This window comes from Cucumis melo, chromosome 6, assembly GCF_025177605.1.
Source record: "Cucumis melo cultivar AY chromosome 6, USDA_Cmelo_AY_1.0, whole genome shotgun sequence".
Classification (NCBI taxonomy): Eukaryota; Viridiplantae; Streptophyta; class Magnoliopsida; order Cucurbitales; family Cucurbitaceae; genus Cucumis; species Cucumis melo.
The window spans coordinates 3,359,093-3,384,374 of record NC_066862.1 but is presented as its reverse complement, the minus strand read 5'-3'; the positions used below and the strand labels follow the sequence as shown (position 1 = coordinate 3,384,374).

The following is a 25,282-nucleotide window of genomic DNA, read 5'->3' as shown; positions in this document are numbered from 1 at the left end:
GCAAATAAATTATTATATGAATTGAAGAGAAAACATGTTTAATTTTCAACAACCAAAAATTAAAAACAAAATTATTACAGAATGATACTTAAAAGGTAGTTTTTTTCGCTAAAATTTGACTACAAAATTCAAATCTTGTTTAAAAAATGGTAGCATAGAATTTTGAAAGAAATTGAAACAAGAGATATAGATTTAAAAGATATTGCCTAAAAATAAAATAATTCCTAGAACAATTAATTGCAAATATAAGTGACGAAAATACTTCCATACAAACCTAAAAAATAACTATGACCATCTTTTAATAAGTTGACCCCTTCAGTCAAAACAAAAAATTTTCTATACCTATTAATATTTGTTTGTAAAATTATATTTAACATTAAAACAATAAAATATGTACGATAATAACATATTGTGATATTTTGATTCTATCCTACTTCCCTTATTTCTCTTTTCTTATTAGGTTAGGATTAGGGTTATGATTTGTTTATATTTAATTCAACCATTATGAGTTGGTATGTTAGATTCTTCTTTGCATATTATTAAAGTCAACAAATAATAACGATAAACCATTATTGATTAAGGTGTTAAAACTCATAATTTATTGGAAGCAGTAATAAATATTTGTCACGCACATGTAGTTTCATTTGCTGATCAATGATTACACTGACATTGCACTTGTGTGACATGCCAATAGTGTACATGTTTTAATTTAGTTGGTATGATATTCCTGTTCATGAAGTTTTTGTCATCTTAGCTTATTGACCCCAACAAGACTATTAGTGTTTCGTGCAAGACACTAAAGCAAGCATAACAGACAATGTTTCACGGAGGTACTAAACACGTAGAAGTTGATTACCATTTTATCCAAGAAATAGTAGTTCAAAAATTGCATTATTATAAAGCATATCTCTACTTAAACTTAACTTGCGCATATTCTAACAAAGCTTTTAACTAAATGATCGTTTTCAGACTCTACGATCCCAACTTATTTGTTCATAGCTTTTATCCGATGTCTCATAAAATATCTTTTAATAAACCATACAATTTAGCCACACTTTATTTAATATTATTGCTTCTAATGATCGTTTTAGCATCTAATGATCGTTTTTTTAAAAAAATTATATGTACAAACTATCCCATTTTTGCGTGATTTTCATAATTATCACTCAGTTTTGTTTGTGTATTTTTTTTCTAAACCCACAATTTTTTCCAAAGTCATCGTTAAATTAACCTACTAAAATAAAAAAAAATGCATAATCTTCCCCAATAAAATTTGACTTAGAACTTTGGTCACATATACTATACTATAATCACATACTTTTTAACTAAAGTTATAATCAACTATTCGTATTCTTTTACCGGTCATACAATATTACTATTTCTAACTTTTTTGGCCATTGAATTTATTTACATTATTATTAATTCAATTTATGGTCTAGTCTGAAGGGAGGCTTCATTTTATTTTCCTCACAAACTTGCTCTTTCTTGCTTCTTCCTTCTTCCTTGAAGTTTCCAAATGTTTAATCTCAAATAGAATTAAAATATATACAACAGGTGCTGCCTTTTCTTTTCTCCTAGTTGGACTATTCAAGTTCACAAGACTTTTTCCTTTTGGAAACAACAAGTATATGTATACATATTCATTCTTAGAAGCTAAGTTCCACAAGAATATTGTCTTGTGTCTTGTGGAAGGGAAGAAGAAGAAAAATAAGAAACAAAACAGAGTAACATATTATAGATAGAGTTTTTTTAAAAAAAAAAATGGTGAGAGCTCCTTGTTGTGAGAAATTGGGACTTAAAAAAGGGCCATGGACAGCTGAAGAAGATGAAATTTTGATATCTTATATCAATAAGCATGGTCATAGCAACTGGCGTGCCCTTCCTAAGCTTGCTGGTAAGTTCTTGATCATATTCAGCCATGGGAATAATCTCTAATTTCTCTTGATTAATTTTAATTTATTCTCTTTAGGCCTTCTGCGATGTGGGAAGAGTTGCAGACTTAGATGGATAAACTACTTGAGACCTGATATTAAAAGAGGAAATTTCACACTAGAAGAACAGGAAATCGTTCTTCACCTCCATGAAAAGCTTGGCAATAGGTATATATATATATATATATATATCTAACGGAAAAATGCCATTAAAATTTAGATGATTACAGTAATCTATGGACTTAAGCTTATGAATTAAGTGTTGGTACCTGTAGGTGGTCAGCCATTGCAGCACAGTTACCAGGACGAACGGATAATGAAATTAAGAATTTTTGGCACACTCATTTGAAGAAACGGGTTTCGAATAAACAAACCGGCCATGTTCATGCAAAAAAGAAGTCAGCCGATTCTGCCGTTTTTGAACCCAAATCCAAACCCCAGAAACTGGATTGCTCTAACCATTATGAAATCCCATCTTTCTCCCTCGATCATTCACCATTTACAGATTCTCCAACCGGCTACAAGGTGATAGAGAACGAACAAGACGTTGAAATCTTTGAAGCATTTCATCAAACCTGTACTGGTGGGCATTGGCCAGAGGATCATCAGCCGTTGACTGAGAATTTTCATGGGTCATTATTCAACTCGTCGGCGATCAATGATAATGAGGAACAAATCCAACCACCGTACAGAGCCATGGATTCTGTTGAATTTGGATGTTATTACAACAATAGCACGAAAATGGACGATAATATGGAGTTTTGGTATAGGGTTTTTGTTAAAGCTGGTGGGTCGCCAAATGATCCTGCATTTTAAATTTACGAGAACGAAAAAAATCTGAAAATATTTATCTTCCATTTCCCTAAGAAACTGGTGAGGTGAGGATTAGGAATGTTTCTGTAGTGGATGTTGGTGTAAATTGTAAATTAGATAAGGATTTGAGGGTATTATAGGAAATTTTTAGAAGGAAAAAAAAAAGGCTTTTCTCCATCTTTAATATTTTTTAGTTTAGTCTACGGTCAATGGCAGAACTATATTTAAAGAAGAAGGAAATGTCATTAGATCTATGAAAAAACAAAGTGGATAAATTGGGTTTTAATATTTGTCACCGATGTGCCGTCATGCTTGGAGAATTAGAATTAATTTCTGCACTAATGCTATTGTATTATTTCACTAATGCTATTATATCGGAGATAGTCGTAAATGTAGCAATTATATTCAAAATAATTAAGTATATAGTAACATTCTAGAAAAATTATAAATATAGCAAAATATATCAATGATGGGAGTCTATCATTGATAGACCATGTAGTAAATGTTAGTCTGATAAACTATAAGAGTCGTTGATAGACTTTGCTATATTTGCAATTTTTTTAAAATATTACTACATGCTTTAATAATTATTTTAAAAATCACTACCTATCATAATTACCCGTTACAGTATCTGGGTTCTCTCATAATGCCCCACAAATTTGCTTCTCATATGCATATGCTTACGTTCATTTAATTCGTGAGGTCGAAGTTTGTGAAGATCCACTCGAGGAATTCCTAAGGAATGGAGAGGGAGTGGAGATTTCTTTTTTCTGTTTACATTTCTGGGCCGATCGAGAACGGAGAATACATTTCCAACACTAGTTTTGGCCCGCCCTAAAAGAGAAAAATATACCTATTTATTTATTTATGTATGTATTTATGTTTATTTTTACTTATAAAAAAGAAAAGAAACAAAATAAAAGTGAGAAATAATTCCATGAAGAATAGGATAGGGAAGCGAGAACAGAGAGTGACATCCCAATCGCCATCTGTCCTTAGGCATCTCTACATATATTCCTACAAATATTTTTTGGAAAATGGACTAAACACTATTTCATTTTTTTTAATTATGGTTAGTTCATATAATATGTTTTATTTTTCATATTAAAGGTCTTTTTAGTAAAAATAAAAAAAAAATAAAAAAATGTTCAAAAATTAATTACTTTCTTTTTTTCTTTTTTTTTTTTTTCTTTTTTTCTTTTTTTGTTGGAAACATTGGCTTAGGAATCTAAATCATTTTTAGTTTTTATTTTTTAAAATTTGATTAATGATCTTTAGCTTTATCAAAGAAACACTTCCATGATTAAGGAAAAACAATAAACAACCTTTTAAAAATTATATCTTTTAGCCGTCCAAATGTTTAGTTTTATTTTTAATATTAGTAAGACGTAAAAAAACAAAACAAATAACTTATGTCCATTCCAATAAATAAATAGTTAAGAATGGAACGAAAATAAATAAATAAAGAAAGAAATATAATCAAGTTGGATGTAAATTTTGTGTTCGTTTTTTTTTTTCTCAATGAATTAGCTACTCCTAAATGTTTAAAATATTACCATGTCTTCAATTTCAATGATAGATTTTATATATAGTATTTTTCGTTAATCTTTATTAAATAAATGAAAACTAAAATTGGAATATTCAAATGCATTGACACAATTACACAAGATAAAAAGACAAATTTTATTTTTTGATTTCTTAGTAACGAGAAAGAAAAAGATAAATGATGACAAAATTCCTTAGATATTTAATTGTGTTTGTTGTCAAATTGAACTCAGCAAATAACAACAATAGACATCAATTTCATGTTTTGAACACAATTTTCGTAGTAAATTAAAATAAAATAAATAAACAAATAACCCTAGTTACCATACTTATATTTTCAACTATTCATCACTCAATTTCACTCGAATATTAATTTTGTGTTACACAAATTTTATAATATATCTATTCAATATCATAGTTTTAAACTTATCATTGAATAAATTCATAAACTTGAAAACTTGTTTATCGAGTTTTTTCATCTCATTTAAAATCACTTTAAAAAGAAAAAAAAATTATTCCCTCGGTATGAACTAAAAACAAAATATTAAAATTGGATTTTGTAGAATTTTGTTTTTAAAATCATGTGACTTGTGAATTGACTTACCACCGAATAATTAGTTTTCTTCCAGTCAATAAGGAGAGAAAATTATGGAGGTATGGGACCTTAAAATCTTGACCAATTTCATTTAAAATTCACATTTAACAAGAAAGTACCAATTAAGATTCGTTAGAAATAAAACTTTGTTCACATACTGACATTTCATTATAATTTCACATGATAACGAGTTTGATCAGCTTAATTTTCTTTTCAAATAAATATCATATCACAAATAGAGTGACAAAGCATAGTAATTTCTGATTTGAGTTTGATGGTGTCGGTGATGGTCTTCCAGGGCTACTTGGATTAATATGCCATTTTTTTCTCCTCAGTTTAATGTTTTTATACCATTCTTTTTATTTTGTATTTTATGAATTAACTTTTATTCTTTTAATTTATTTATTTTATATGGAAATGTTATTCGATCAAACTCGTTTTTATTTAAACTCTTTCGAGAAAAATTATTGTTTAAAATGCACTTCGAATATCAAACACTTTATTATTTTGTTTAAATGACTTATTTTTTAAACTAACGACTTGAAAATGTATTCCAAATACACTTTTATTGTTAGGTAAGAAAGTTTATATTTATGTTTATGTGTATTTTGTGATTAATTTTAGTTAATTGATTGTAGTTTTAGTCGATTATTTCAAATATATGAATGATAAGTACATTGAGAATCATTTAGATTCTTTTTTTTAAGTGATTATAAACATTGTTTTCGTTTTATAAACACTTATTTAAATATAATTCAATCCAAATACATCCTTAATTTCATTCTATAATGGTAAAAATTTGTACAATATTTAAATTAATTATAATTAATGAGCCATTTTGACTAATAAATCATACAAAAGAAAGACTAATAAAACTTGAACTCAAAATATTAAATATAACATGAAATATCTTAGTAGAAAACCGAAAGAAGAGTATTTTAAAAAATTATCAATTTTTTTAGAGTTTACTAATTTATAACTTAAAAAATAGCATTTTTCACGTCAAAACGTTAAAAAAAAATAGCAATTGAATTTAACAAAGAAAATGAAAAAAAAACATTATTCGAATTCAAATTCCAAGTTGAAAAATTAAAAAAAAAAATCGAAAAGTAGAAAAATAGAAAAAATAACACTAAAAATAATTGATTTTAAAAACATTAAATTCAAATTTAATTTTAAAATGTTAAGTAGAAATGAGTTTGATTAAAATACCAAATAAAAATAAAATAATGCAAACATAAAAAAGTATCGAAGAAACAAACGGAAGGTTAAGTTGAAAAAAAAAGAGAGAGAGAGAGAAAGAAAGAAAGAAAATTTCATCCTTTTTATCTAATTTATTGTAAAAGCACCATTTTTTTACCATTTTTTAAAAACTGCCCTAAAAAATTCCAAATTTCAATTTTCCTTTTTCATGGAAAAACGATAAGTCGATTGAAATATTAATATTTTTAAAGTTTATTCAATTTTAACTTATATATTTTCATTTGTCAGATTAAGATTTTATTTAAAAAATGAATAAAATTTATAACATGAGTATGACAATGATATTTTAAACTAATTTACACTATATATAAAAATATATAAAATGTCATATAGAATATAACTTGAAAATAGTTAGTGACGTAAATGAAAAAAATCTATAGTTCGAATTCCTTTTATGTTTTATTGTATGAAAAAGTGTATATTTTTCCTAATGAGTTGTTCTAAAAGAGTAGATGGTGTGACGATAACTTGATTACTAGATTGGGCTGACGTGTCGATTTTAAATGAGTAGAAAAATGTGCAGTTTTTAAATAATAACCTTTTTTTCTTTTAGGGGACTGTTTCACGGAAGCTATTCTTCGGTCATTTATTCCAAAGTTCCAATTTATCTTCACAGGCCCAGCTCTTTTCACTCTAGCAGGCCCATATAGCCCACTACGTGTAGCCTATGTGTCCAGCCCAGCCCAGCCCAACTTCTTTAATAAATAAGAAACAAGATAAAAGAAAAAGTAATTACCATTGTATTTCTCTCTTTCCCGTTCTCTCCCACACGCTACCCGCCAAGTTCAACCTCCGTCATCGGCACCGCCACACCATCGCGCCAGCCCGACTACCCAATCCGTCACGCTTGGAGCCGTTTCAGGTTCTTCTCTCTCTCTGTTCCTGCATTTTCTCCGGCGGACCCTCGTCGATCTTCTCCGTCACTCAGTCTAAGGTACCTTTCTCGATTCCAATCTCTGTGAAATCTGCAAAATTGTTGCGCGATTATGTTTCAAACGGAGGTGCTATTAATAATGGACTGTTTAGGTTAATCCTTGATAACCGCTTTAATTCCCGAATTAGGCGAAAACGGGGGAAATTGGATATGTGTTGTAGGTTGGGTTCATCTCTTCTTAGTTTATAATTTCACTAGAATGCATTATTTTCCATTCACCTCCTACATTCTGTGTTCTTATTTGAAAGAAATACAATACAAAGGCGGTGTAGAGGACTTCTTTACATCTACTATTCCTATTCTACTTTCCATTCATAAAACGGCGGTATCTATTTGTTCTCTATTGTATGAGTATCTCGTTCTACCTCCTGTCTATCCGATTATATTTTTCTTTCCGGTCCTTTCTGGAAGGATTGGTGTAGTCAAGTGAGGTTCTAAGGTTAGTTCATCTATATTAAATCAGTTTTTAAGTCATCATCATTTGCAATAAATTTTTTGGGGTTTTACTTATTTTTCCCTATTTAGGAATCTGTCTCTTTCACCTTGTATGAATTTTCTTGGAAGATTAAATTTTTATGTCTTTACCTAAATCCGTTTTCCTACATCGCTGACCTTCGTTTTCTCTTCTTCTTTGGTTAGGGTTCTCAGTAACTTCGGCGTTCCTCTGAAATATTGCTTCTGCTGAAGATGGCTACTGCATCAGGTATATCTCGAATGCAATAATTTTACCAAAAAAAAAAAAAGAAAAAAGAAAAGAAAGAAAGAAAAAGGAAAAGAAAAAGAAGTCTCCGTGGAATTATCAACATAGCCTAAGTATAAAGTGTGATGATGGTTACCCTGTTAAGTTAGAACCGGAGAAGTCTCTCTCTTTATCGCAAGACATTGTTTTGATTAACTCTTCTGTTGGTGTTGCAGTTGCTTTCAAATCTAGGGAGGATCATCGCAAACAACTAGAACTAGAGGAAGCACGCAAAGCAGGGCTTGCGCCTGCTGAGGTTGATGAAGATGGGAAAGAAATCAACCCTCACATTCCTCAATATATGTCCTCTGCACCTTGGTATCTTAACGCTGAGAGACCAGTAAGTTTCTCTCCCCTTTTCTCTGGATTCTATGTTGTTTGTTCGTGATGATTGAATTTCATTGGATTTTATTGCAGAGTCTAAAACATCAAAGAAAATGGAAATCAGATCCAAATTATACAAAATCCTGGTACGACAGAGGTGCAAAAATACATCAGGCTGACAAATATAGGAAGGGTGCATGTGAAAAGTAAGTCAGATGAAGCCTTCTTGACCTATGACTTTGTTCGTACTTAAAGTTACTACTAATGATTGTTTGTTTATAAAAGGTATATTAGTAATGGTCTAATGGGACACAGAATTAGGATCTTAATTTAGTATTCTATATTTTGCTTTGAAAAAAAATGTCCTTCAATTTATGAGTTAGAAACTTAGACTTGATGGGATTCTTTAGAATGTGGAGGGCTGAGATTCTGTAAGGGAAAAAACTATTGGTTTCTCTCGGTCATGTGGATTTACTACATTGACGTTTTAGCACCATTTTACAATGCCTTTATATGGTTGTCTTTAAAGTCATGATTTATAGTTGCACAATTTTTTCTTGTTGTATATAGTTCATTCACAATCATGAGTTTATGAGTGCATCATTTCATTTCAAAATAGATCATATTTTCGGCACTTTTTTTTCCCGGCATAAATGTCAGTTATTTAGGATCTTAGATTGCTCTACTTCTTTAGTCATCTGCAAAAGGAAAGAAAATTTGAAAATAAGACTGAATGCATTATCCTGTTGTCCACTTGCTGGGATGTTGGTTATGTTGGCTGCCTTCAGGCTCTAAATCCAATTAGTTTGAAGAGGATTTTGCTGTATGATGTTCTTCCATGTGCAAGGATGCAGTTTAGATTGGTCTTCTGCAAATTCATTTTCATTTTTACAAATAGGTTTATGATGGCTTTGAACTGTGATCTGAACCTAGTTGTTTTGTGATTCACTGAAATTTCTTCTTTATATAATTATCCTTGCCTAGAGTTTATATTAATTTTCTGATATTATTTAATTTAGTTTTCTTATGGCTTGTGTACTTATGTGTCACATGTATTGTTTGTCCAGTTGTGGAGCAATGACACATGATGCAAAGGCATGCATGGAAAGGCCCCGCAAGATAGGAGCCAAATGGACAAACATGCACATAGCACCAGATGAAAAGATTGAGACATTTGAACTAGATTATGATGGAAAAAGGGATCGTTGGAATGGTTATGATCCAGCAACCTATGCTCGTGTCATTGAGAGGTATGAGGCTAGGGATGAAGCAAGGAGAAAGTTTTTGAAAGAACAACAACTTAAAAAATTGGAAGAGAAAAATAATAAGCAGACTGAGGATGATGAAGTTAGTGATGAGGATGAGGATGAGGATGAGGATGAAGATGATTTGAAGGTTGATGAGGCAAAGGTTGATGAGAGCAAGCAAATGGACTTTGCTAAAGTTGAAAAGCGTGTCCGCACGACTGGTGGTGGAAGCACAGGAACTGTTAGGTATGTTTGGTTATATTTTTATGTTTGTTTATCCTTTTACCCCACTCTTTCTTAGCTCTTTCCTAAAGCATCTGAATGTTTTACTAATTATTTTGTCTCATCTTAGGAACCTGCGAATTCGGGAAGATACAGCCAAATATCTTTTAAATCTTGATGTTAACTCGGCTTATTACGATCCCAAAACTCGGTCTATGCGTGAAGATCCTCTTCCTGATGCTGATCCAAACGAGAAGTTTTATGGAGTGAGTATTTGAAATTGGATCATGGAATTCCTATTTGCTCTCAATTTAACTATATAATAGATATATGCTTGCGTGGATCTAATTTTTTATCATCTTTGTTAAAATAGGGTGATAACCAAAATAGAATCAGCGGGCAAGCTTTGGATTTCAAGCAACTCAATGTACATGCTTGGGAAGCATTTGACAAAGGTCAAGATATTCATCTGCAAGCTGCTCCATCACAAGCTGAACTTCTGTATAAGAACTATAAGGTTATTAAAGAAAAATCGAAGTCACATACAAAGGATGCCATCATGGAGAAGTATGGGAATGCTGCTGCAGAGGAAAAGCTGCCTCGAGAACTTTTATTGGGACAGAGCGAGAGGCAAGTCGAATATGATCGTGCTGGAAGAATCGTTAAAGGCCTGGTATTAAATCTATCTTTTTTATTTTCCTCTACAGAGGACTGCGTCTACTTTGATACTTCTGCTGAGCTCAATTTGTAACTATATTTTATTTTATGTTTCATGCTTCTACACTTTATCAGAATGATTATTTGGAGGCTCAAATTTGGGCCAGCCTTCAACTAATTTTACCTGTCCACTCACTCTCAAATTATAATGTGTGGGCAAGAGTTTTTGTTTCTGTATTTTCTGCATCTCATTCTTCTCATTGTATCACGTCGTCTTTGTGTCTCTATGAGTGTTAGACGTGTAAGAGAAGCTCAAGGTTTTTAATTACTGATCGGTAGTGATAAGTTTTTACTTTCTTCTAATTCTTATTTCCCTCCTTGAAGGAGTTGGCTCTTCCTAAAAGTAAATATGAGGAAGATGTTTTCATTAACAACCACACGAGTGTTTGGGGTTCATGGTGGAAGGATCATCAGTGGGGCTATAAATGCTGTAAGCAAACCATTCGGAACAGTTATTGCACTGGGGCTGCTGGAATTGAGGCGGCTGAGGCAGCAGCAGACTTAATGAAGTCTAACATTGCTCGTAAAGCAACTTCTGAAGGTATAAAATTGTTCGATTGAAACCCTAAATCAATATTCCTTTGTCAGATATAATATTATTTAAAAATATGTAATATTTTCTCTTCTTGGTTCTTAAATATGAAATTGTTCGATTGAAATCCTCATTGGTTTTACTGTTTTTTGATAACACTACAGATACACCAGCCCCAACAGAAGAGAAAAAACTGGCTACTTGGGGAAGTGAAGTACCTGATGATATTGTCCTCGATCAGAAGAAGCTTGCTGAAGCTCTCAAGAAGGTATGACATTTATTGCCCCTGCTCGCAATAATATCTCATGTTATCATCAAATGTCAAATTTAGTTACGTTCATACGGATAAAATACTATCATCTGATTTGTTTCCGAAACTCCATCAAAGCATGTTATTTGATTTTCTCTGTTGTTTCTTGAATTTTTCTGTTTTGGTTGGTAGGAGGATGAAAGAAGGAAGGAGGAGAAGGATGAAAGAAAACGTAAATATAATGTGAGATGGAACGATGAGGTATGCAATTTTCTTTCACGGCTTTTGATCAATACGAACTATGTTCATTGTTTGTTTGGCTTAAAATAATGCAACTTCGTGCATTGTGCAGGTAACTGCTGAGGACATGGAGGCGTATAGGATGAAAAAGGTACATCATGACGATCCCATGAAGGATTTTCTCAACTAAGTTAGGACATACGTGTTGATGTGTTATTGTAAATATTAGTCAGCAATTGTTTCTTTTTAACATGAAAGGAAATAGTCATCTGAGCGTTTTGTACCTCATTTCAAAAAGTGTAATTATGAAGGTATGAGTTTGTACAACCACTTGGTTGACTTCAAATGGTGTATTATAAAATGTGTGGATCGATTCTGTTCTTCCAAGAAGTGGCAACTTTGTTAGTATTAACAACTCTATGGTTGTCACTTCAGGATTTAGCATCCAATGAGTTCTTTAAACTCAGATGTTGTATATTGTGTGGAGTGGAATCAAGTTTTGAAGACCTGTGTGATGTGTGAATTGAGATTGAAAGTTACGCCGCCAAAAGAAAATTCAAAAGAATATGGAATTAAAATTAAAATCAAAATTTAAAAAATTGAAGCAAAAGTTGCTAAAGATACTTTTAACGAAAAATACAATGTATATGAACAAGACTAATTGTCTGTAGAGTAGACAAATCGTACACTATCAGAAGTTACTTCTAAAATTGCAATTACATTTTAAATATACCAATCTCCAAGGTTTGGAATAGTTTGCTAAAAATCAAAACATTGTTAACTTGGTGACTGTATTTAAAAGAAAAAGAGTTCGACAAAAATTCTCACCACGAATTCTTCTGGCTTTAATATCGTTTGTTTGATATTAAACAAAAATATCAATGATGAGTTAAAATTACAAACGGTTACCCTATCCAACGAGTGATCTCGTTTTCTTTTTTACCCGAGAAGTGTGTGTATACAAGTTCAAGAATGCTTGAACCTTTTACTGAGAATCCAAATAATAATTTCTAGTATTTCAAGTAACTCGAATGAGAAGCACAACCATTATGAAAATACACGTCATTGCGAAGATCGCCAGCCAAGTGAAGCATGAAGTTTTTGAGCTCTCCGAGTAAATCTGGACAGCACGTTTGTTGACACGACCAGTGGTTGCCAAGCTATCCTCAACGGCCTTTTCCGTGGAATCCAGTATCTGTGAAGCCAATGTCAGTCTAACAGTTACTATTACTAACTACAATGGCATCGAAAAATAGAGATGAAGAAAGAACACAAGGTCTATGTGGAAACCCTAGCAATGAGAAAAAAACTACGGTATAGATGTTTCTTATTATTTTTTTATGATAATAAAGGTACAAATGGAAAATATCTATAGGCAACACAAGCCTAATTAAAATAATAAAAAATAAGGATATAGTAAATCTCAACTACCCTTAGACTTTGGTATTTTGAAAAATGCTCCCAAGTAACTACTACTTTTTCAAGCAAGAAAAGTTATCATTCAAAGCACTTAAATAAAGCCAAAACAGAGTCAAAGTGAATTTAGTTCAACAATAATTGACACGACCTACTCTAAAAGTTAGAGGTTTGATCCCGTCCACCAAAAAAATGATAAGAACGAATGGCACCGACCACATCTCTCACATTTACTACCTACAGCCTACAGTTTCTAAATTTATGTCAAGGTTTAGTCACGAAAAAGAAGTAAAGGAATCGTTTTTCTTTTTAGATAAAAAATTATATGTGATTAAACAAAGAGAAAGAGCGACATAGGGGCTGGAGTAGGGGTAGAGAGAACTCTCTCCTAAAAGAACTATAAGAAAGCTTTTTAGTAGTTCACAATAGTTACAAAAGAAATTTCTTATGAGTGAGCAAGTTAACTGTACATTTCTAGGGGAAAGAGCGTATCTTCGAAGACTCTCTAGTTACTTTCAAGCTAGATATACCATAATAAAGCCCCCACAGTTCTACAAAACTTTAGCATGTTTGGACCAATTATGAAAGGAGAAGGCTTCCATCTGTATTCTTCAACTTTTAATTTTCTGGTGAAAGGTCTGTTTCCCAAAAGTTGAATGCGAGATTGTGGCAGCATGATTTTGGAAGAAAACGTCTAACTAGGAAATTTATCCCAAAAAGCGTTACATAATTCACCAACGTTTGGCCCTTTGTTGACTTCTAGTACACTTTGCTGAGTGATCTCTATATTTAATACATATTTCAAATTTAAGGAACACAGCCCTCTAAATGCATGTCCGGGAAACAAAAAACCTTCAACTCTATGAAATACATATAAAACAGCCAAGAGCTAACTCGCTGAGAGCGAGAATTCCTCCAAATATGCTTTGGGTATGGGAAGTGAAGACTTTATTTTGATGTTTATAGGTTTGTGTATATTTTAAATAAACCAAGAGGCAAAAAATCTCCACTTTTTACTACGTCAACAAAAAAAGTTAGTAGGGAATATATACCTTTTCAGTGTTCTCCAAAGATTTGCTCATTATCAGACTGCTCTCTTTCAATTGCTTCGCTAACCCAACCATTTCATCAGTCAAATCCTCTTGAAGCTTCCTACCAAAGTGTAAATCATGGCTTAATGATAGACAATAAGAAAAAAGAAAGCAATGGCAACAAACTAATTAAATCGAATGGGGAATCATTCGGCGTAGTCAATGTTTTTACTCTTTTTTTCTCCTATTAATTCTAGAGCCTGCATTATCTAGTCTTGACTTTCCACTTCATCTAAGTACTATTGAAAATCGCCAATAAATCAGTACTTCAAATCTCCCTTACAAAAAATGTCTTAGTATAGCCTCACACAACGGTTTTTCCCTTGATTGGTTTCTTAACTGATCTTGCTCTGTTTTTTTTCCAATGAAATCAATCACCCTTACCCTCAAAAGGAAATCCTGGATTTATCTATAAGGGACCAAGACAGTCCCCAACGTATTTTTCTAACAAAGTTCTGAAACAGAAACAGACCCAACTTTGAATAAGCTTCGCCACCCCCCCCCCCCCCCCCCATATTTTCCAATCGATGTCTGCTAACAATGTTATAAAGGTACTTCGTTCTTTAGATAGAATCTATCATCTTTATTTAATAAAAGCCCTTACATAAAATTCACCATATAACGTTGCAAAAGCTATGAGAAAAAAGTGCAAGATTCATCAAATATACTTAAAACTACCAGGGTTGATACCTGTGTTTCTCAATGTGGTTTATTGCTGCAGCATCCAACTTGACAGGTGCTGAGGAGTCTTCTTTGATGGTGCCATGAGATCTATCTTCCACAGTAGAGGATGCCCTGCCCAGTAATATAATAGTTTTGGTTTAATAAAAAACTTCAAAAATGATTCGGTGTCGGATAAATCCTTGCAAGAACCACTCACGGAAATCTCCTCCTTAGTCCCGTAGGTGAACTGGGGGTGTTTAAATCTCCTTCAGCTACAGACGAAATTTCTCGAACAGAAGTACTTGTAGAGGGCTCAGAAGACTCTTCCACATCAGGCTGCAAGTTGATCAAAAAGTTAAGTAAAAGAGACAAAACTGCACCACATGCAAGCACAATAAATGAAGCTCCTGGGATGTTAGCATCTACATTTGATTTGGAAGAAAATATGTGACAACTCACAACCAACACAAACCATCAAAGATAAAGTGAGCATTTACAAAAAGTTTAAGCAAAAGATGAATCTAGATGAGCAATATTGTTACGTAAACACCAGACTATTGAAATAAAATAACGTCAGACATGCTATACATTAGGTTGAAAACAAGTATTCTAGAATGGAGGGCACTCTTTGGCCTTTTGCTATCTGTTTGAGGGGGAAAATGCTTTAAGTTTAACATGCCAAGGAAAGGGAGAGGAAAAAACTTTCACTCAAGAAAAGTATATAATAACCGATTCAAATAGATAATTATGATGTGTAGAAGTTCCATAATCTTACAACTCAAAAGAGAACAACTTTAAAACAACCAAACCCGTGCAAACGTACCAATGGTACAATTAATTTTGAAGCAATGGCCTCTATCTTCTCTGAATAATCGCCAAGCAAAGCCTTTGAAACTCTGCACAAAAAACCTAACAGCTCGTATTATGGGAGACCAGATCAGAAAATCTCAAAAATTAAATTTACCAAAACGGGCTCCTAGAACAGTTAATGTCCAATGAAGTTGAATTAAACAAACCTCAAGCAAAACTGAGAGTACAAAAGTATGAAAAGTTGTCCAGGGTATTTCCGTGGCGGACTGACACTAGAGGCAATGGGAAAGTGAGGGATGAAGCATACCAACCTTGATAAGCCTTCGGGTGTTTTCTCTTCTGCAAGTTGCTCCAACTGTTCTCTTAGAGTAGTCACATACTGCAAGAAGTGCACCAAAAAAGACAAAATCCATAAACTAGCTGCTATAATAGTAGAATACTTGTGAAAAATAATTCATATAATACTAAAAGTAGTTGAGCCAAAATGAATAATAATCTTCGTATCACTTTTAAGTGACTGAAAATTAAACAAATTAGAAATTTCACTCAATCATCTGGACATACATGTATAAGTTTAGCCTGATCCTTCTGATGAGGGGCAGTTGCCAGGAGCCGCTTCAAGTTGATTTCCGTTTTACTTAAACCCATTTAGAAAAGAGGAAAAATCCTACAGAATCAAGAATTGCCATTTATTCAGCAACCACATTAAGTAAGGAAAAATAATAAAACAAGCAACGCACCTGGACAAAAAAGTTGGTTATATAGTATTACTATCAAAACACGGTCAGGAATTGCAAATAGAACATGACTATAAATCATCAGTATAGTTAAGCAGAGGATTCAAAAGTCTACAGCAACGTAGCATACGAATACTTATAATTTCAATGAATATTATAATATTATATTATCTTTTAATAAAGGTTTTGCCTTTTATGACCTAAATGTACATTTCTAATTAAAAATGAGGCTTACTTCTCATATCGCCTCTCCGAGAAAAAATGTCTAAGCTCGCCTTAAGCCTTTAAGACAATGTCCCTAGGCATTGGCAGTACGAGCGCAAATAAGAGGCCATATATACATATAGAGCAGTTAACTCCCTAAAAAGCAGAATTCCTCAAGAAAACTACCATTTGTATTCTTCAAGTTCTGATCTTCTGATGAAATGTCAATTTCCCAAAAGTTGAAGTAGGCAATTATGGGAGTATATACATATAAAGCAGCTAACTCGCTGGAACGCAGAATTGCTCAAACTACGCTTTGAAAATGGGACAAAGTGAAGACTTTCTTATTTTAATTTCTATAGCGTATGTTTATATTCTGAAGACCCAAAGGCATAAAATTTCCATCATCTACTGCTTTTTCAATGAACACTTGAATATGGACGAAGTGAAGGCGTGAACGATTAGTAGAGAAAACATACTTTTTCTATGCTCTCTAAGAATTGGCTCATTATCAGACTGCTCTCTTCGATTGCTTTGCTAAACCAACCATTTCATCGATCAAGTCCTCTTGAAGCTTGCAATACAACCAAAGTGAACAAATAATGGTTTGAAACTTTTAATTCCCAAAATCCAAGCTTTCTCAAATCTTTAACGACTATTGTAAATGTGTTTTTTGATCCACACTCAAGTTTAAAGAACTAAAGACAGTTTCGTATCTTCCAATTTGAGCCTGTTATCCAAAAGAGATCGTTTGAGCCCTTGATTTTTCAATTGCCCTAAACAATGCCAATCAATAGCAACTCAAAGCCTTCAAAGAAAAATTGGCGTCGTTATTTAAAAACAAAAAACAAAATAGGAGTCCCACCATAATTAAATATGCAAGTCTGTGACGTTGATCTACGTTAGAACATAAACTTTCTCTAGAAAAGAAAAAAAAAAAAAGGAAAAATAACCGTAACAGACACAATTGAAGATAGATAGACAGATAAATAAATAAATAAATAAATAAATAAATAAGAACCATCCTTCAAATTAAATCAAATCCGATCAAGTCATAATAAGATCTGACCTTTACGAGCTGTGATATTTTGATCTGGATTCCTTCCAGAGGGTTGTGAGTAATCTTACTCAAAATGTCGCCGCTGCGGCTGCATTATAGATTCAAATGCTTGCAGCTGCTGTTGAAGCAGGTCGCCGGAGAGGGAGGATTGTCGAGCGCCGTTCGTTGGAGCAATTGGCGGGCTCGGTCGCGGCACGTTTCAGGACACGCGGGGAGTGGCTGCGTCGTTGGAGGAGAAAGTAGAAAGAAGAAAAAATGGAGCGGGTCGATGAGAGAGTGAGAGAAGAGGATATGGGAAAATTGCCCAAACTGATCCAAAATTCAATAACTTCTACGTAATCATAGACCTCTTTTTTTAAAGCATTTCTTTTTTATACCTTTTTAAGCAGATGAAATATCTATTTTGCCCTCCATTTAAATTAATAACTTCTAACTGTTGCCTTAGTTTTTGGGTTTCTGTGTTTTTCTTATATTACCAAAAACATCCTTTTTACTATTAGGTTAACCTATGGATTGAATCTATGACTAATAACGTACCGCGAGTTTAAAATATAAATACTACAATGTACCATTCTACAAATTATGTCAAACAACTATAAAATACTTTCATTAAAATGCTATGAACTATTAAGTTTTGTTTTTTATTTTAGTTAAATATACCTTCAGAAAATTAGTTTTTTTTAATACGTGATCAACAGAGTTGACAACGACGGTGATTGCTTAACTTAGATGTTAGAAGGTAGTTGCCAAAGTTTGCCATTTGATGAGGTTCCTATTGTTGGTATTTGGATATTGTATTTACCAAATGTAGTTGCCGCACAAATTGATCGTCAAAATGTGATCATTAAGTAAGTCATTAATGATCATTTTCACTAGAGTTTTCGACAACAACGACCAACGAGTGATGTCTATGAAAGCTTTTTGAGAGAAGGGTGACAGAATAGAGGAAGATGATGTTTCTTAATAAACATGCAGTCTTTAACAATAAATAACAAAGTCATAAGAGTCAAGTTATTTAACAAAAAGTTACGAAATTGATTTAAAAAATAGCATATTAGGAAGAAAATGAAATAAAAGTTAAAAAATTTTGAGTTTATAATTCTGGTTTCTTTACTTTCATTATCCAAGGTAGCACATTGTTTTGAATTTTGTTCAATTTTAATTTATGTACGCTTGATAAAATCGAGCAAACCTTAAACTATATAGTCAAAATAATATTTTAATACAAAGGACACTAAAAAGTTATAATTAAAGCGATTCAATAGTAAATCAAAGAACAAGCGGTAGATTAAGATACGTTTCTTTTAACTATTATCTATTGCTTCGTTGTCTATAATTCTACGTGACAGAAATCATTTTAAATTTAGAACCTTAGGTGATGGGTTAGGACACCATCACCTAAAAGTTAGTTTGTGTTTGTGAGTTGTTATAGCAATTATGACAATAACGTAATGTGTGCAAGTATCTCTTACTAATTCTTAATATCTAAATAAAACACAAAAACAATAGAAAACATAATTATTACGATGCAAAGTTGAATGAATTGATGAAGTGGTAAAAAATGAGAGAAAAATGTAGATTAATTAGTCATCGTAATAATTAACTCACGTACTCTTCAAAAATAGAATCGTTTTTAACACTTACCTACTTTATAAACATCAGAGAGGGAAAGAAAAACCCTAATTCTACTTTAGCTCCCTCCGGTCCCGCCTTTTTCTGCAGCCATAGCATCTCTACAATCTTCTCTCTGATTCCCGACTCTTCTTCTGCTCATCATCCACAGTTCACTACATTCTTCAGCTTGTCTGTCTTCAAAGTTCAAACATTTATAGTCATTGGAAGGATGCTTGAAGAAAAAGGATGTTTTAAACCTCGCCAAGTTCTTCTCTCACACCACACTATGAAGCAAAGCAACAACCACACCCAAGCTCCCAATTCTGCCGATGAAGCCCTATCTTTACACCCTCAGCACAGGACTCTTCTTCTTCACGCTGTAGCCTTCTTTTTGGAGCGCAATGGTTTCTCCAAAACCCTCAAAAAGTTTCGTTCCGAAGCCCAGATTCAGGTCCATCCCGACTTTAATCTATTTTTTTCTTCCTAAATAAGACTTCTTCGTTGTAATGGTTAATTTTGTGGTTGCCCACTATTTTGCTTTGCAATTCAGTCTATTGCTAGATGAATCGCTTAGTTAATTGGGGCTGCTTCCTATTCATGGAGCTTCTCATTCCAAATGTTTGTGGTTTGTTCCGGCTTTACTTGCCAAACGACATTCTTGTTTAATCCTACCTTCGTATTTTTATAGAGCAAGTTTACTAGTTAGTAGTTATTTATGATAGCATTCCTCTTTTATCTTAAGTATTGCTCATTTGTACTCCCAGACATTCTATTTGTTGCAATCAATTAAATGGTGATATGTGGTGATCTTTAGCCCTTGATTAATTTTGGCTGCGAGTTTCGATATTGAAACAATTTATGTTTCTGATGCTATTGGTGCAGAAGGGTTCTTCAAAGGATTTATTGCTCAGTCTCGAAGAAATGTGCCACAAGCATTTAAAGAAATGGTAGGACCAGATATTCTTTTGATTATTGTCTGTTGAGCTATAAAAAACATTGCTAAGTTTGTGTCTGCTTGTGCAGAACAGTCTGTTTAATGTTGTCTTGAGACCGAAGTACAATGATGTTTAAAGAGATCAAATTAAAAAATTGCAAACAGTTTGTATTGTTTGATCGCCTTCTTATATTTCAGTTTTTTAACATTAAGTTTTCTTTTTGTTCTTTTTAGCAATCTAGTTTTTAATAGAATACAAACTGATAAAGCATGCTTTTGTATGCTTATGCATGTGTGACTTACTTTCAATGGAATTTGCTCGTTCTGCTGAGCAACTAACATCAAGGTTCTCCTTGTGTTTCATATAGATGTTCTTAAATCATTGTATTTATGTTGGAAGTGATAGTCTTCGTGACCTCAGCAAATCTCCAAACTTTGGCATTTCATTGTCATGCTACATCTTTCTTTCATACTATTGATTTTTTTTGCCACAATCTTAGTATATCTAGAAATAAATTCAATTATCTAACTTAAAATTATAATATGCAGCAGTCAAGCCATCACAACTGAAAATAAACCAGGTATTCTCTTATTCTGTTTTTAAAGTAATTAGTTAAGCTATTTTGTTTTTCTGTTTTTTAATACAAAACAAAATGATTGATTTTAATTGCACATTTTCCATTTTGTTGGATTTGATCCGTAGATGAAGAAACGGTGAAAGAGGTTGCTGATGGTAGGGTCCCTGAAGCACAAGAGGAACGGACAAAAAAGTCCAAGGATAAAAAGAAAATAAAAAAGAACGCAGTTCCTGAGATGTATGTGGATGCTGCAGAAAATGAGAAATCAGAACCTGTCCATGCGGAGAGTTTGAATAACTCCAATGGCACTACTGTCCATGATGATGCAGGAAAGAAATCTAAGGATAAAAAGAAAAAGAAGAACAAAGAGAAGTTAGAGACTGTTGCTACAATTTCCAATGATATAGCTGTAGATTCTATTGGATTGAATGGTGATGTCGCCTCTCTTGAAGAAAAGGTTGTCAAATCCAAAACAAAGAAGAAAAAGGATGGTCGACATTTAAGTGATGAAAAGGAAAAGGAACAGAATGTATCTGTTGTTGATGAACAGAATGACATTTCTAAGAAAAGGAAAAGGCTGGCTTCTGAAGATAACGACATTCCTGCTGTTGATGAGAAAGAAACCGAAGATGTCAAACGTAGAAAATTAGAATGTTCAAAAGGAGGCAACGTTAGTTTGCAGTCTACAAAGGTTGATGTAGATGCTGGAAATAGGAGCGCTATCAATGAGCTTTCTCAGCAGACAAATGAATCTGTTGAAAAAACGGCAGAGAAAACTTCCACAAAGAAAGCTTTTAAGAAACACTCAAATGGTTCAACCGAGGTATGTTAATCTAGCCTGTGCAAATCTTTTGAGGATACAACTATTTTGAGACAGTTTAATATGCATATGCATGAGAAAAAGTGATGCTCTATCTTCAATCCTTTCAATGTTAAACTAGACTTCTGTTGGTTTATCGGGATTATGCGGCGCTTGTTTGAAATTACTTTCTAAGTACAAGCATTTTCATTGTGCTTTAGAAACACATTTTTAAGCACTCAACAAGTGTTTCCAAGTACACCTAGATCAACATTAATAATGGGATGGACCCTACGAAGGTATGAAAAAGCATAATTAACTTGTAAAGTCCACGAGCATGCTAAATATCCCTCAACTAAGCAGCTCTGCTACTCTTTTTTTTTTTTTTTTAATATATGTATATATATATTATTACTATTACTATTGGTTTTAGTTTCATATCTGAAGCTGGTTGTGATACTGGCAGGAGAATGAAAAACATAAATGTTAATTTGAATAGGATAGTTGCTACGAGTGAAATTTACTAATCATAATTGTAGCCAATGGCCAGTGAACATAAGAGTAGTGGGATCAATGTTTTAAATTTTAATCTTTCCCTTAACTCAGATGTTCATTCTACACGTACTTCATACAGCTGATGTATTGTATTATTGCAGCCAAAGACCATCAATGCATTTCAGAGGGTAAAAGTAGATGCCGTGACATTTGCTGATGAAAAACTTGCAGACAATTCTTACTGGGCGAAGGTGTGATTTGCTGCTTTATTATTTAACTTTTAGCCTCCGCCTTTTCCACTAGGATCTTTTGTTTCTTATTTGTAATCTATCATTTCATACCGAGCAGGGTGGAGCCGAGTCTGGGTATGGTGCAAAAGCTCAAGAAGTTCTTGGGCAGGTTAAAGGAAGGTGATACATTTTATTCTTCTTTCATTTCTACTTAACTTTTATCACGTAGCTTTTACTTTTAGTTCTAGTTTCAGTTCTACTGCTGCTTACTTGCTAAAACTGACACTGAATTGTGTGGAGGGAATTTTGATATGTTTTCTGGTTTAGAAAAAGGCTCTTGATTCAAATTTATCATGTATTAGGGACTTTCGGCATGAAAAGACAAAGAAGAAGCGTGGGTCGTACCGAGGCGGTGTGATTGATCTGCAATCTCACTCAGTAAAGTTCAATTATTCTGATGATGATTAATGACATGAATGGATTCACTATTCTGGTTCTTAACTGCTTCCGATCAAATCATGAATGAAGTTTCCATTTCATGGAAAAAAAATTGGTTGTATGTTCCATGGGAACTCAAAAGAACTGGCGTTTCTATATTTATCATCAATTTTTTGAGGGAGTCCATCCAAAAAATGGGCTATGCCTAATCAATTTTGAACTTATTATTGTGCAGGTTGTAGTTCTCCAAATGCTTTACTTCATATATGTATGTTTATTGTTGTAACTGCGGCAACTGTGGATTGATTTTTGAATGAAACATACAATATTTTCCCATGTTTGTTTATTCATAGGTATGATGGATATTAAATAACTATTTGCTTAGGTTTTTCAACACTTAGACCAACTATTATTTTGGGTGTGTTTTGGAATATATTTTGAATCGTTCAATTTATATAAAAAAAAGAGTACATAACCACTATATTTTAAACAAATTAAAAGAGTATTAAAAAAACACACACACACACACACAATCTGTAATAAGGAAAAATATAACCAAACACTTTATTCTCATATAGCATAAAAAGAGAAACAGTGTTGTTATTTACATGTTGTGCCCATAATTAACTACAAAACAAAACAGATTCTTCAATATGAAAGAATAAGCGTTTAAACCAATGGTTTTTATTTTTACTATTGATTTTTGTTTATTCATATATAGAATATCTTGAAAAGCAAAATTCTTTTCTCCTCTCAGTATACTTCATCTTCTTTTCTTTAGCATCAGTACTTTAGGCACACTTGAGCACATTCTTTCGCACAACTCTCTACTTTCGTCACATCTGCCAAGTTCATAAAGAGAAAAAAACAATTAGAAAAGATAATCATCCATCAAACCTAGAGTAAATTAAAGAAAGAGACCGAATTTTAGCTAGTATATGAATACGACAACTACGTACTCTCTCATTAATCAAAAGAGTTGTATGCAAGGGACATTAGAAGCCCATAGAAGGAAAGAACAAGACAAATTAAAAGATCACATAAAAGCATTTAGATTGAAACATCGAAAGTCCAAAAAACTTAAACGATTAAAATAGATATATTAATTTGATCCAATAATGTAAAGATTAAAATAGGTAGTATTAGAGTACTAGCGAGAAATTAGCTTACTCTCGATTTCTATGATAGTGTTCAAATTGCAGCGAGAAACGATACAACCAACTTTGCAATATTGGTTGGTATCCATAGGGGAATCCTTAAGCATAGCTGTGGATCCTCTAACAAATAGGCTAAGAATAATCAAACAAATTACAACCGATCTCATTTTTTTCTCAATTTCAATTTTTTTTTTGTGGCTCAAAATTATATATTGTTAAGAACTTGGATTTATAGAAAATAAGATTGAAAAAACTCCGATTATTTAGAAAATAAAAATAAGTACTCTTAATATAAACAATGACCCTGAAAATTGGATTCAAGTTGAAACGGTATTCATGATGATACTACCGGAAAAGGAACGACTTACGACAGCACACTTGTCATGCTTCCCTTCACCTCCTGTTTTTTGAACAAGATTAATTTCCTCTTATGGTTTAAAACGCCTTTCACGTTAATGCCCTATGAATGTGGAAGACCCATCTGCGTAGTTTACAAAATTGCCATTACACAAATTTACTTAAACATATCTTTAAATTATCTTTGACATTTTCAACGATTATTTTAGTCGTAAATATAACAAATAGACACACTTATAGTGCTACATTAATGATAGACCTAGACCACATCAACTAATAGGAGTGTATTTTGTTATATTTGTATTGTTATTTTTTTCAAAATATTAATTACTATATTTAGGCTTAAACCATTAAACCTAGGAGTGATCTCTATTGCAATTATTTATTTATTTATTTTTCAGAAAACATAATCCTTCACCGAATTAGTTGAGTTATCATTCAACAACAAGAACTTTATTAGTATAAAACACATTAAAACGGGGTAACTTGATCAACTGACGTCTTACATTTGTGTTAAGCGATCACGAGATTCGTAAATTGAATCACTTTACTCTACTGTATTAAAATTAATATTATCTGTATATAACACAATTTTTCAACCATTTATTATCAGGAGGAAATTCTGAAAATAAAAAAAAAACACAATTTGACCTAAATTAGGATAAATAATTTCAATGAGTTTTTAAAATTTTGGGAACAAATGTATATATGAGAGACAGAGAGAGGGAGATATAGATTAGCAGGTGTACGCATGCACATCTCAACTACTTGATAAACTCAAATAGGTTTCGTATAATACATTATTAAAAAAAATTAATGTTGTGACTTTTTAGATTTACTAATCTTATATGTTAGATTAATTCTTTTATGATTTTAACAGAATAAATAAAGTATATGATTGTGAGATTATTAGTTATATATCTCTTAATCACAGCACCGCCTAAAAAACAAACTTAAATATATAATTAATGAATAGGCGTAGGTAAAATTCTTTGACATAACACACCATTTTCTCATATAACCATAGAAAAAGCAACATTGTTTTTTTTTTTTTTTCATATTGACCATAATTAACTACATGTAGAAACTTGAAACTATATATATATATGCTTAAATCTGAAATATGGCTTTTAAAACACTAATTTTTGTTTATTCATTGAAGCCAATCCTAACTCCTTTTTTCATATTTTCGGCTTCTTAAGCTTTCATGCATGTTTGATCACATGTGTTCACACACCTTTTTACTTTCTCACTACTACAAATAAGGGTTTTAACGACGCAAGTTTTGCGTCATAAAGATTTACAACGACATAATTTTCGTGTCATTGAAGTCACTGTCAAGAAAGT

The 25,282-nt window shown here is 32.5% G+C and overlaps 4 protein-coding genes and 1 long non-coding RNA gene across 8 annotated transcripts; 3 read left to right on the top strand and 2 right to left on the bottom strand.

The window, feature by feature from the left end:
* The first annotated feature begins 1,587 nt into the window (after positions 1-1,587).
* On the top strand, positions 1,588-3,030 carry LOC103483593 (transcription factor MYB14-like). The gene is made up of 3 exons (XM_008440304.3): positions 1,588-1,894; positions 1,970-2,099; positions 2,207-3,030. The coding sequence occupies exons 1-3, from the start codon at positions 1,762-1,764 to the stop codon at positions 2,745-2,747; spliced, it is 804 nt and encodes a 267-aa protein (XP_008438526.1). The 5' UTR covers positions 1,588-1,761; the 3' UTR covers positions 2,748-3,030.
* A 3,804-nt stretch (positions 3,031-6,834) lies between these two features.
* LOC103483592 (pre-mRNA-splicing factor SLU7-like) lies at positions 6,835-11,742 on the top strand. Its single transcript, XM_008440303.3, has 11 exons — positions 6,835-7,081; positions 7,721-7,784; positions 7,997-8,160; positions 8,238-8,350; positions 9,212-9,637; positions 9,744-9,879; positions 9,987-10,286; positions 10,655-10,871; positions 11,027-11,130; positions 11,305-11,373; positions 11,465-11,742. Exons 2-11 carry the CDS (start codon positions 7,769-7,771, stop codon positions 11,540-11,542), a joined length of 1,623 nt encoding a protein of 540 aa, XP_008438525.1. The 5' UTR covers positions 6,835-7,081; positions 7,721-7,768; the 3' UTR covers positions 11,543-11,742.
* A 434-nt stretch (positions 11,743-12,176) lies between these two features.
* LOC103483591 (uncharacterized) lies at positions 12,177-17,658 on the bottom strand. Of its 4 annotated transcripts, none has more exons than XM_008440298.3 (9): positions 17,343-17,658; positions 16,753-17,081; positions 15,897-15,999; positions 15,644-15,711; positions 15,346-15,418; positions 14,740-14,858; positions 14,550-14,654; positions 13,821-13,920; positions 12,177-12,547 (listed from the first exon to the last, which is right to left on the bottom strand). In XM_008440298.3, exons 3-9 carry the CDS (start codon positions 15,978-15,980, stop codon positions 12,371-12,373), a joined length of 726 nt encoding a protein of 241 aa, XP_008438520.1. In that variant the 5' UTR covers positions 15,981-15,999; positions 16,753-17,081; positions 17,343-17,658; the 3' UTR covers positions 12,177-12,370. The 4 variants fall into 4 exon arrangements, with proteins under 4 accessions (XP_008438520.1, XP_008438522.1, XP_008438519.1 ...); XM_008440300.3 differs by having other exon boundaries at positions 16,753-17,003; XM_008440297.3 differs by having other exon boundaries at positions 16,753-17,658.
* A 1,328-nt stretch (positions 17,659-18,986) lies between these two features.
* Positions 18,987-22,757, top strand: LOC103483590 (uncharacterized). Its single transcript, XM_051086061.1, has 7 exons — positions 18,987-19,398; positions 19,830-19,894; positions 20,434-20,462; positions 20,585-21,282; positions 21,915-22,004; positions 22,102-22,163; positions 22,346-22,757. The coding sequence occupies exons 1-7, from the start codon at positions 19,177-19,179 to the stop codon at positions 22,449-22,451; spliced, it is 1,272 nt and encodes a 423-aa protein (XP_050942018.1). The 5' UTR covers positions 18,987-19,176; the 3' UTR covers positions 22,452-22,757.
* Positions 22,758-22,961: 204 nt separating this feature from the next.
* On the bottom strand, positions 22,962-23,872 carry LOC127149846 (uncharacterized). Its single transcript, XR_007821629.1, has 2 exons — positions 23,592-23,872; positions 22,962-23,263 (listed from the first exon to the last, which is right to left on the bottom strand). It is a non-coding gene; the product is annotated as an uncharacterized LOC127149846 (long non-coding RNA).
* Between the last annotated feature and the right edge of the window lie 1,410 nt (positions 23,873-25,282).

Coding starts and splice junctions, on each gene's coding strand:
- LOC103483591 (XM_008440297.3), bottom strand. CDS start 15,980: ATGGGTTTAAGTAAAACGGAAATCAACTTGAAGCGGCTCCTGGCAACT. Junction 14,655..14,739: donor GGACTAAGGAGGAGATTTCC/GTGAGTGGTTCT, acceptor ATTACTGGGCAG/GGCATCCTCTACTGTGGAAG. Junction 12,548..13,820: donor CTTTGGAGAACACTGAAAAG/GTATATATTCCC, acceptor TTGGCTTCACAG/ATACTGGATTCCACGGAAAA.
- LOC103483593 (XM_008440304.3), top strand. CDS start 1,762: ATGGTGAGAGCTCCTTGTTGTGAGAAATTGGGACTTAAAAAAGGGCCA. Junction 1,895..1,969: donor TGCCCTTCCTAAGCTTGCTG/GTAAGTTCTTGA, acceptor TATTCTCTTTAG/GCCTTCTGCGATGTGGGAAG. Junction 2,100..2,206: donor CATGAAAAGCTTGGCAATAG/GTATATATATAT, acceptor TGGTACCTGTAG/GTGGTCAGCCATTGCAGCAC.
- LOC103483590 (XM_051086061.1), top strand. CDS start 19,177: ATGCTTGAAGAAAAAGGATGTTTTAAACCTCGCCAAGTTCTTCTCTCA. Junction 19,399..19,829: donor GTTCCGAAGCCCAGATTCAG/GTCCATCCCGAC, acceptor CTATTGGTGCAG/AAGGGTTCTTCAAAGGATTT. Junction 20,463..20,584: donor CACAACTGAAAATAAACCAG/GTATTCTCTTAT, acceptor TTTGATCCGTAG/ATGAAGAAACGGTGAAAGAG.
- LOC103483592 (XM_008440303.3), top strand. Junction 8,161..8,237: donor ATCTTAACGCTGAGAGACCA/GTAAGTTTCTCT, acceptor ATTTTATTGCAG/AGTCTAAAACATCAAAGAAA. Junction 8,351..9,211: donor AGGAAGGGTGCATGTGAAAA/GTAAGTCAGATG, acceptor TTGTTTGTCCAG/TTGTGGAGCAATGACACATG.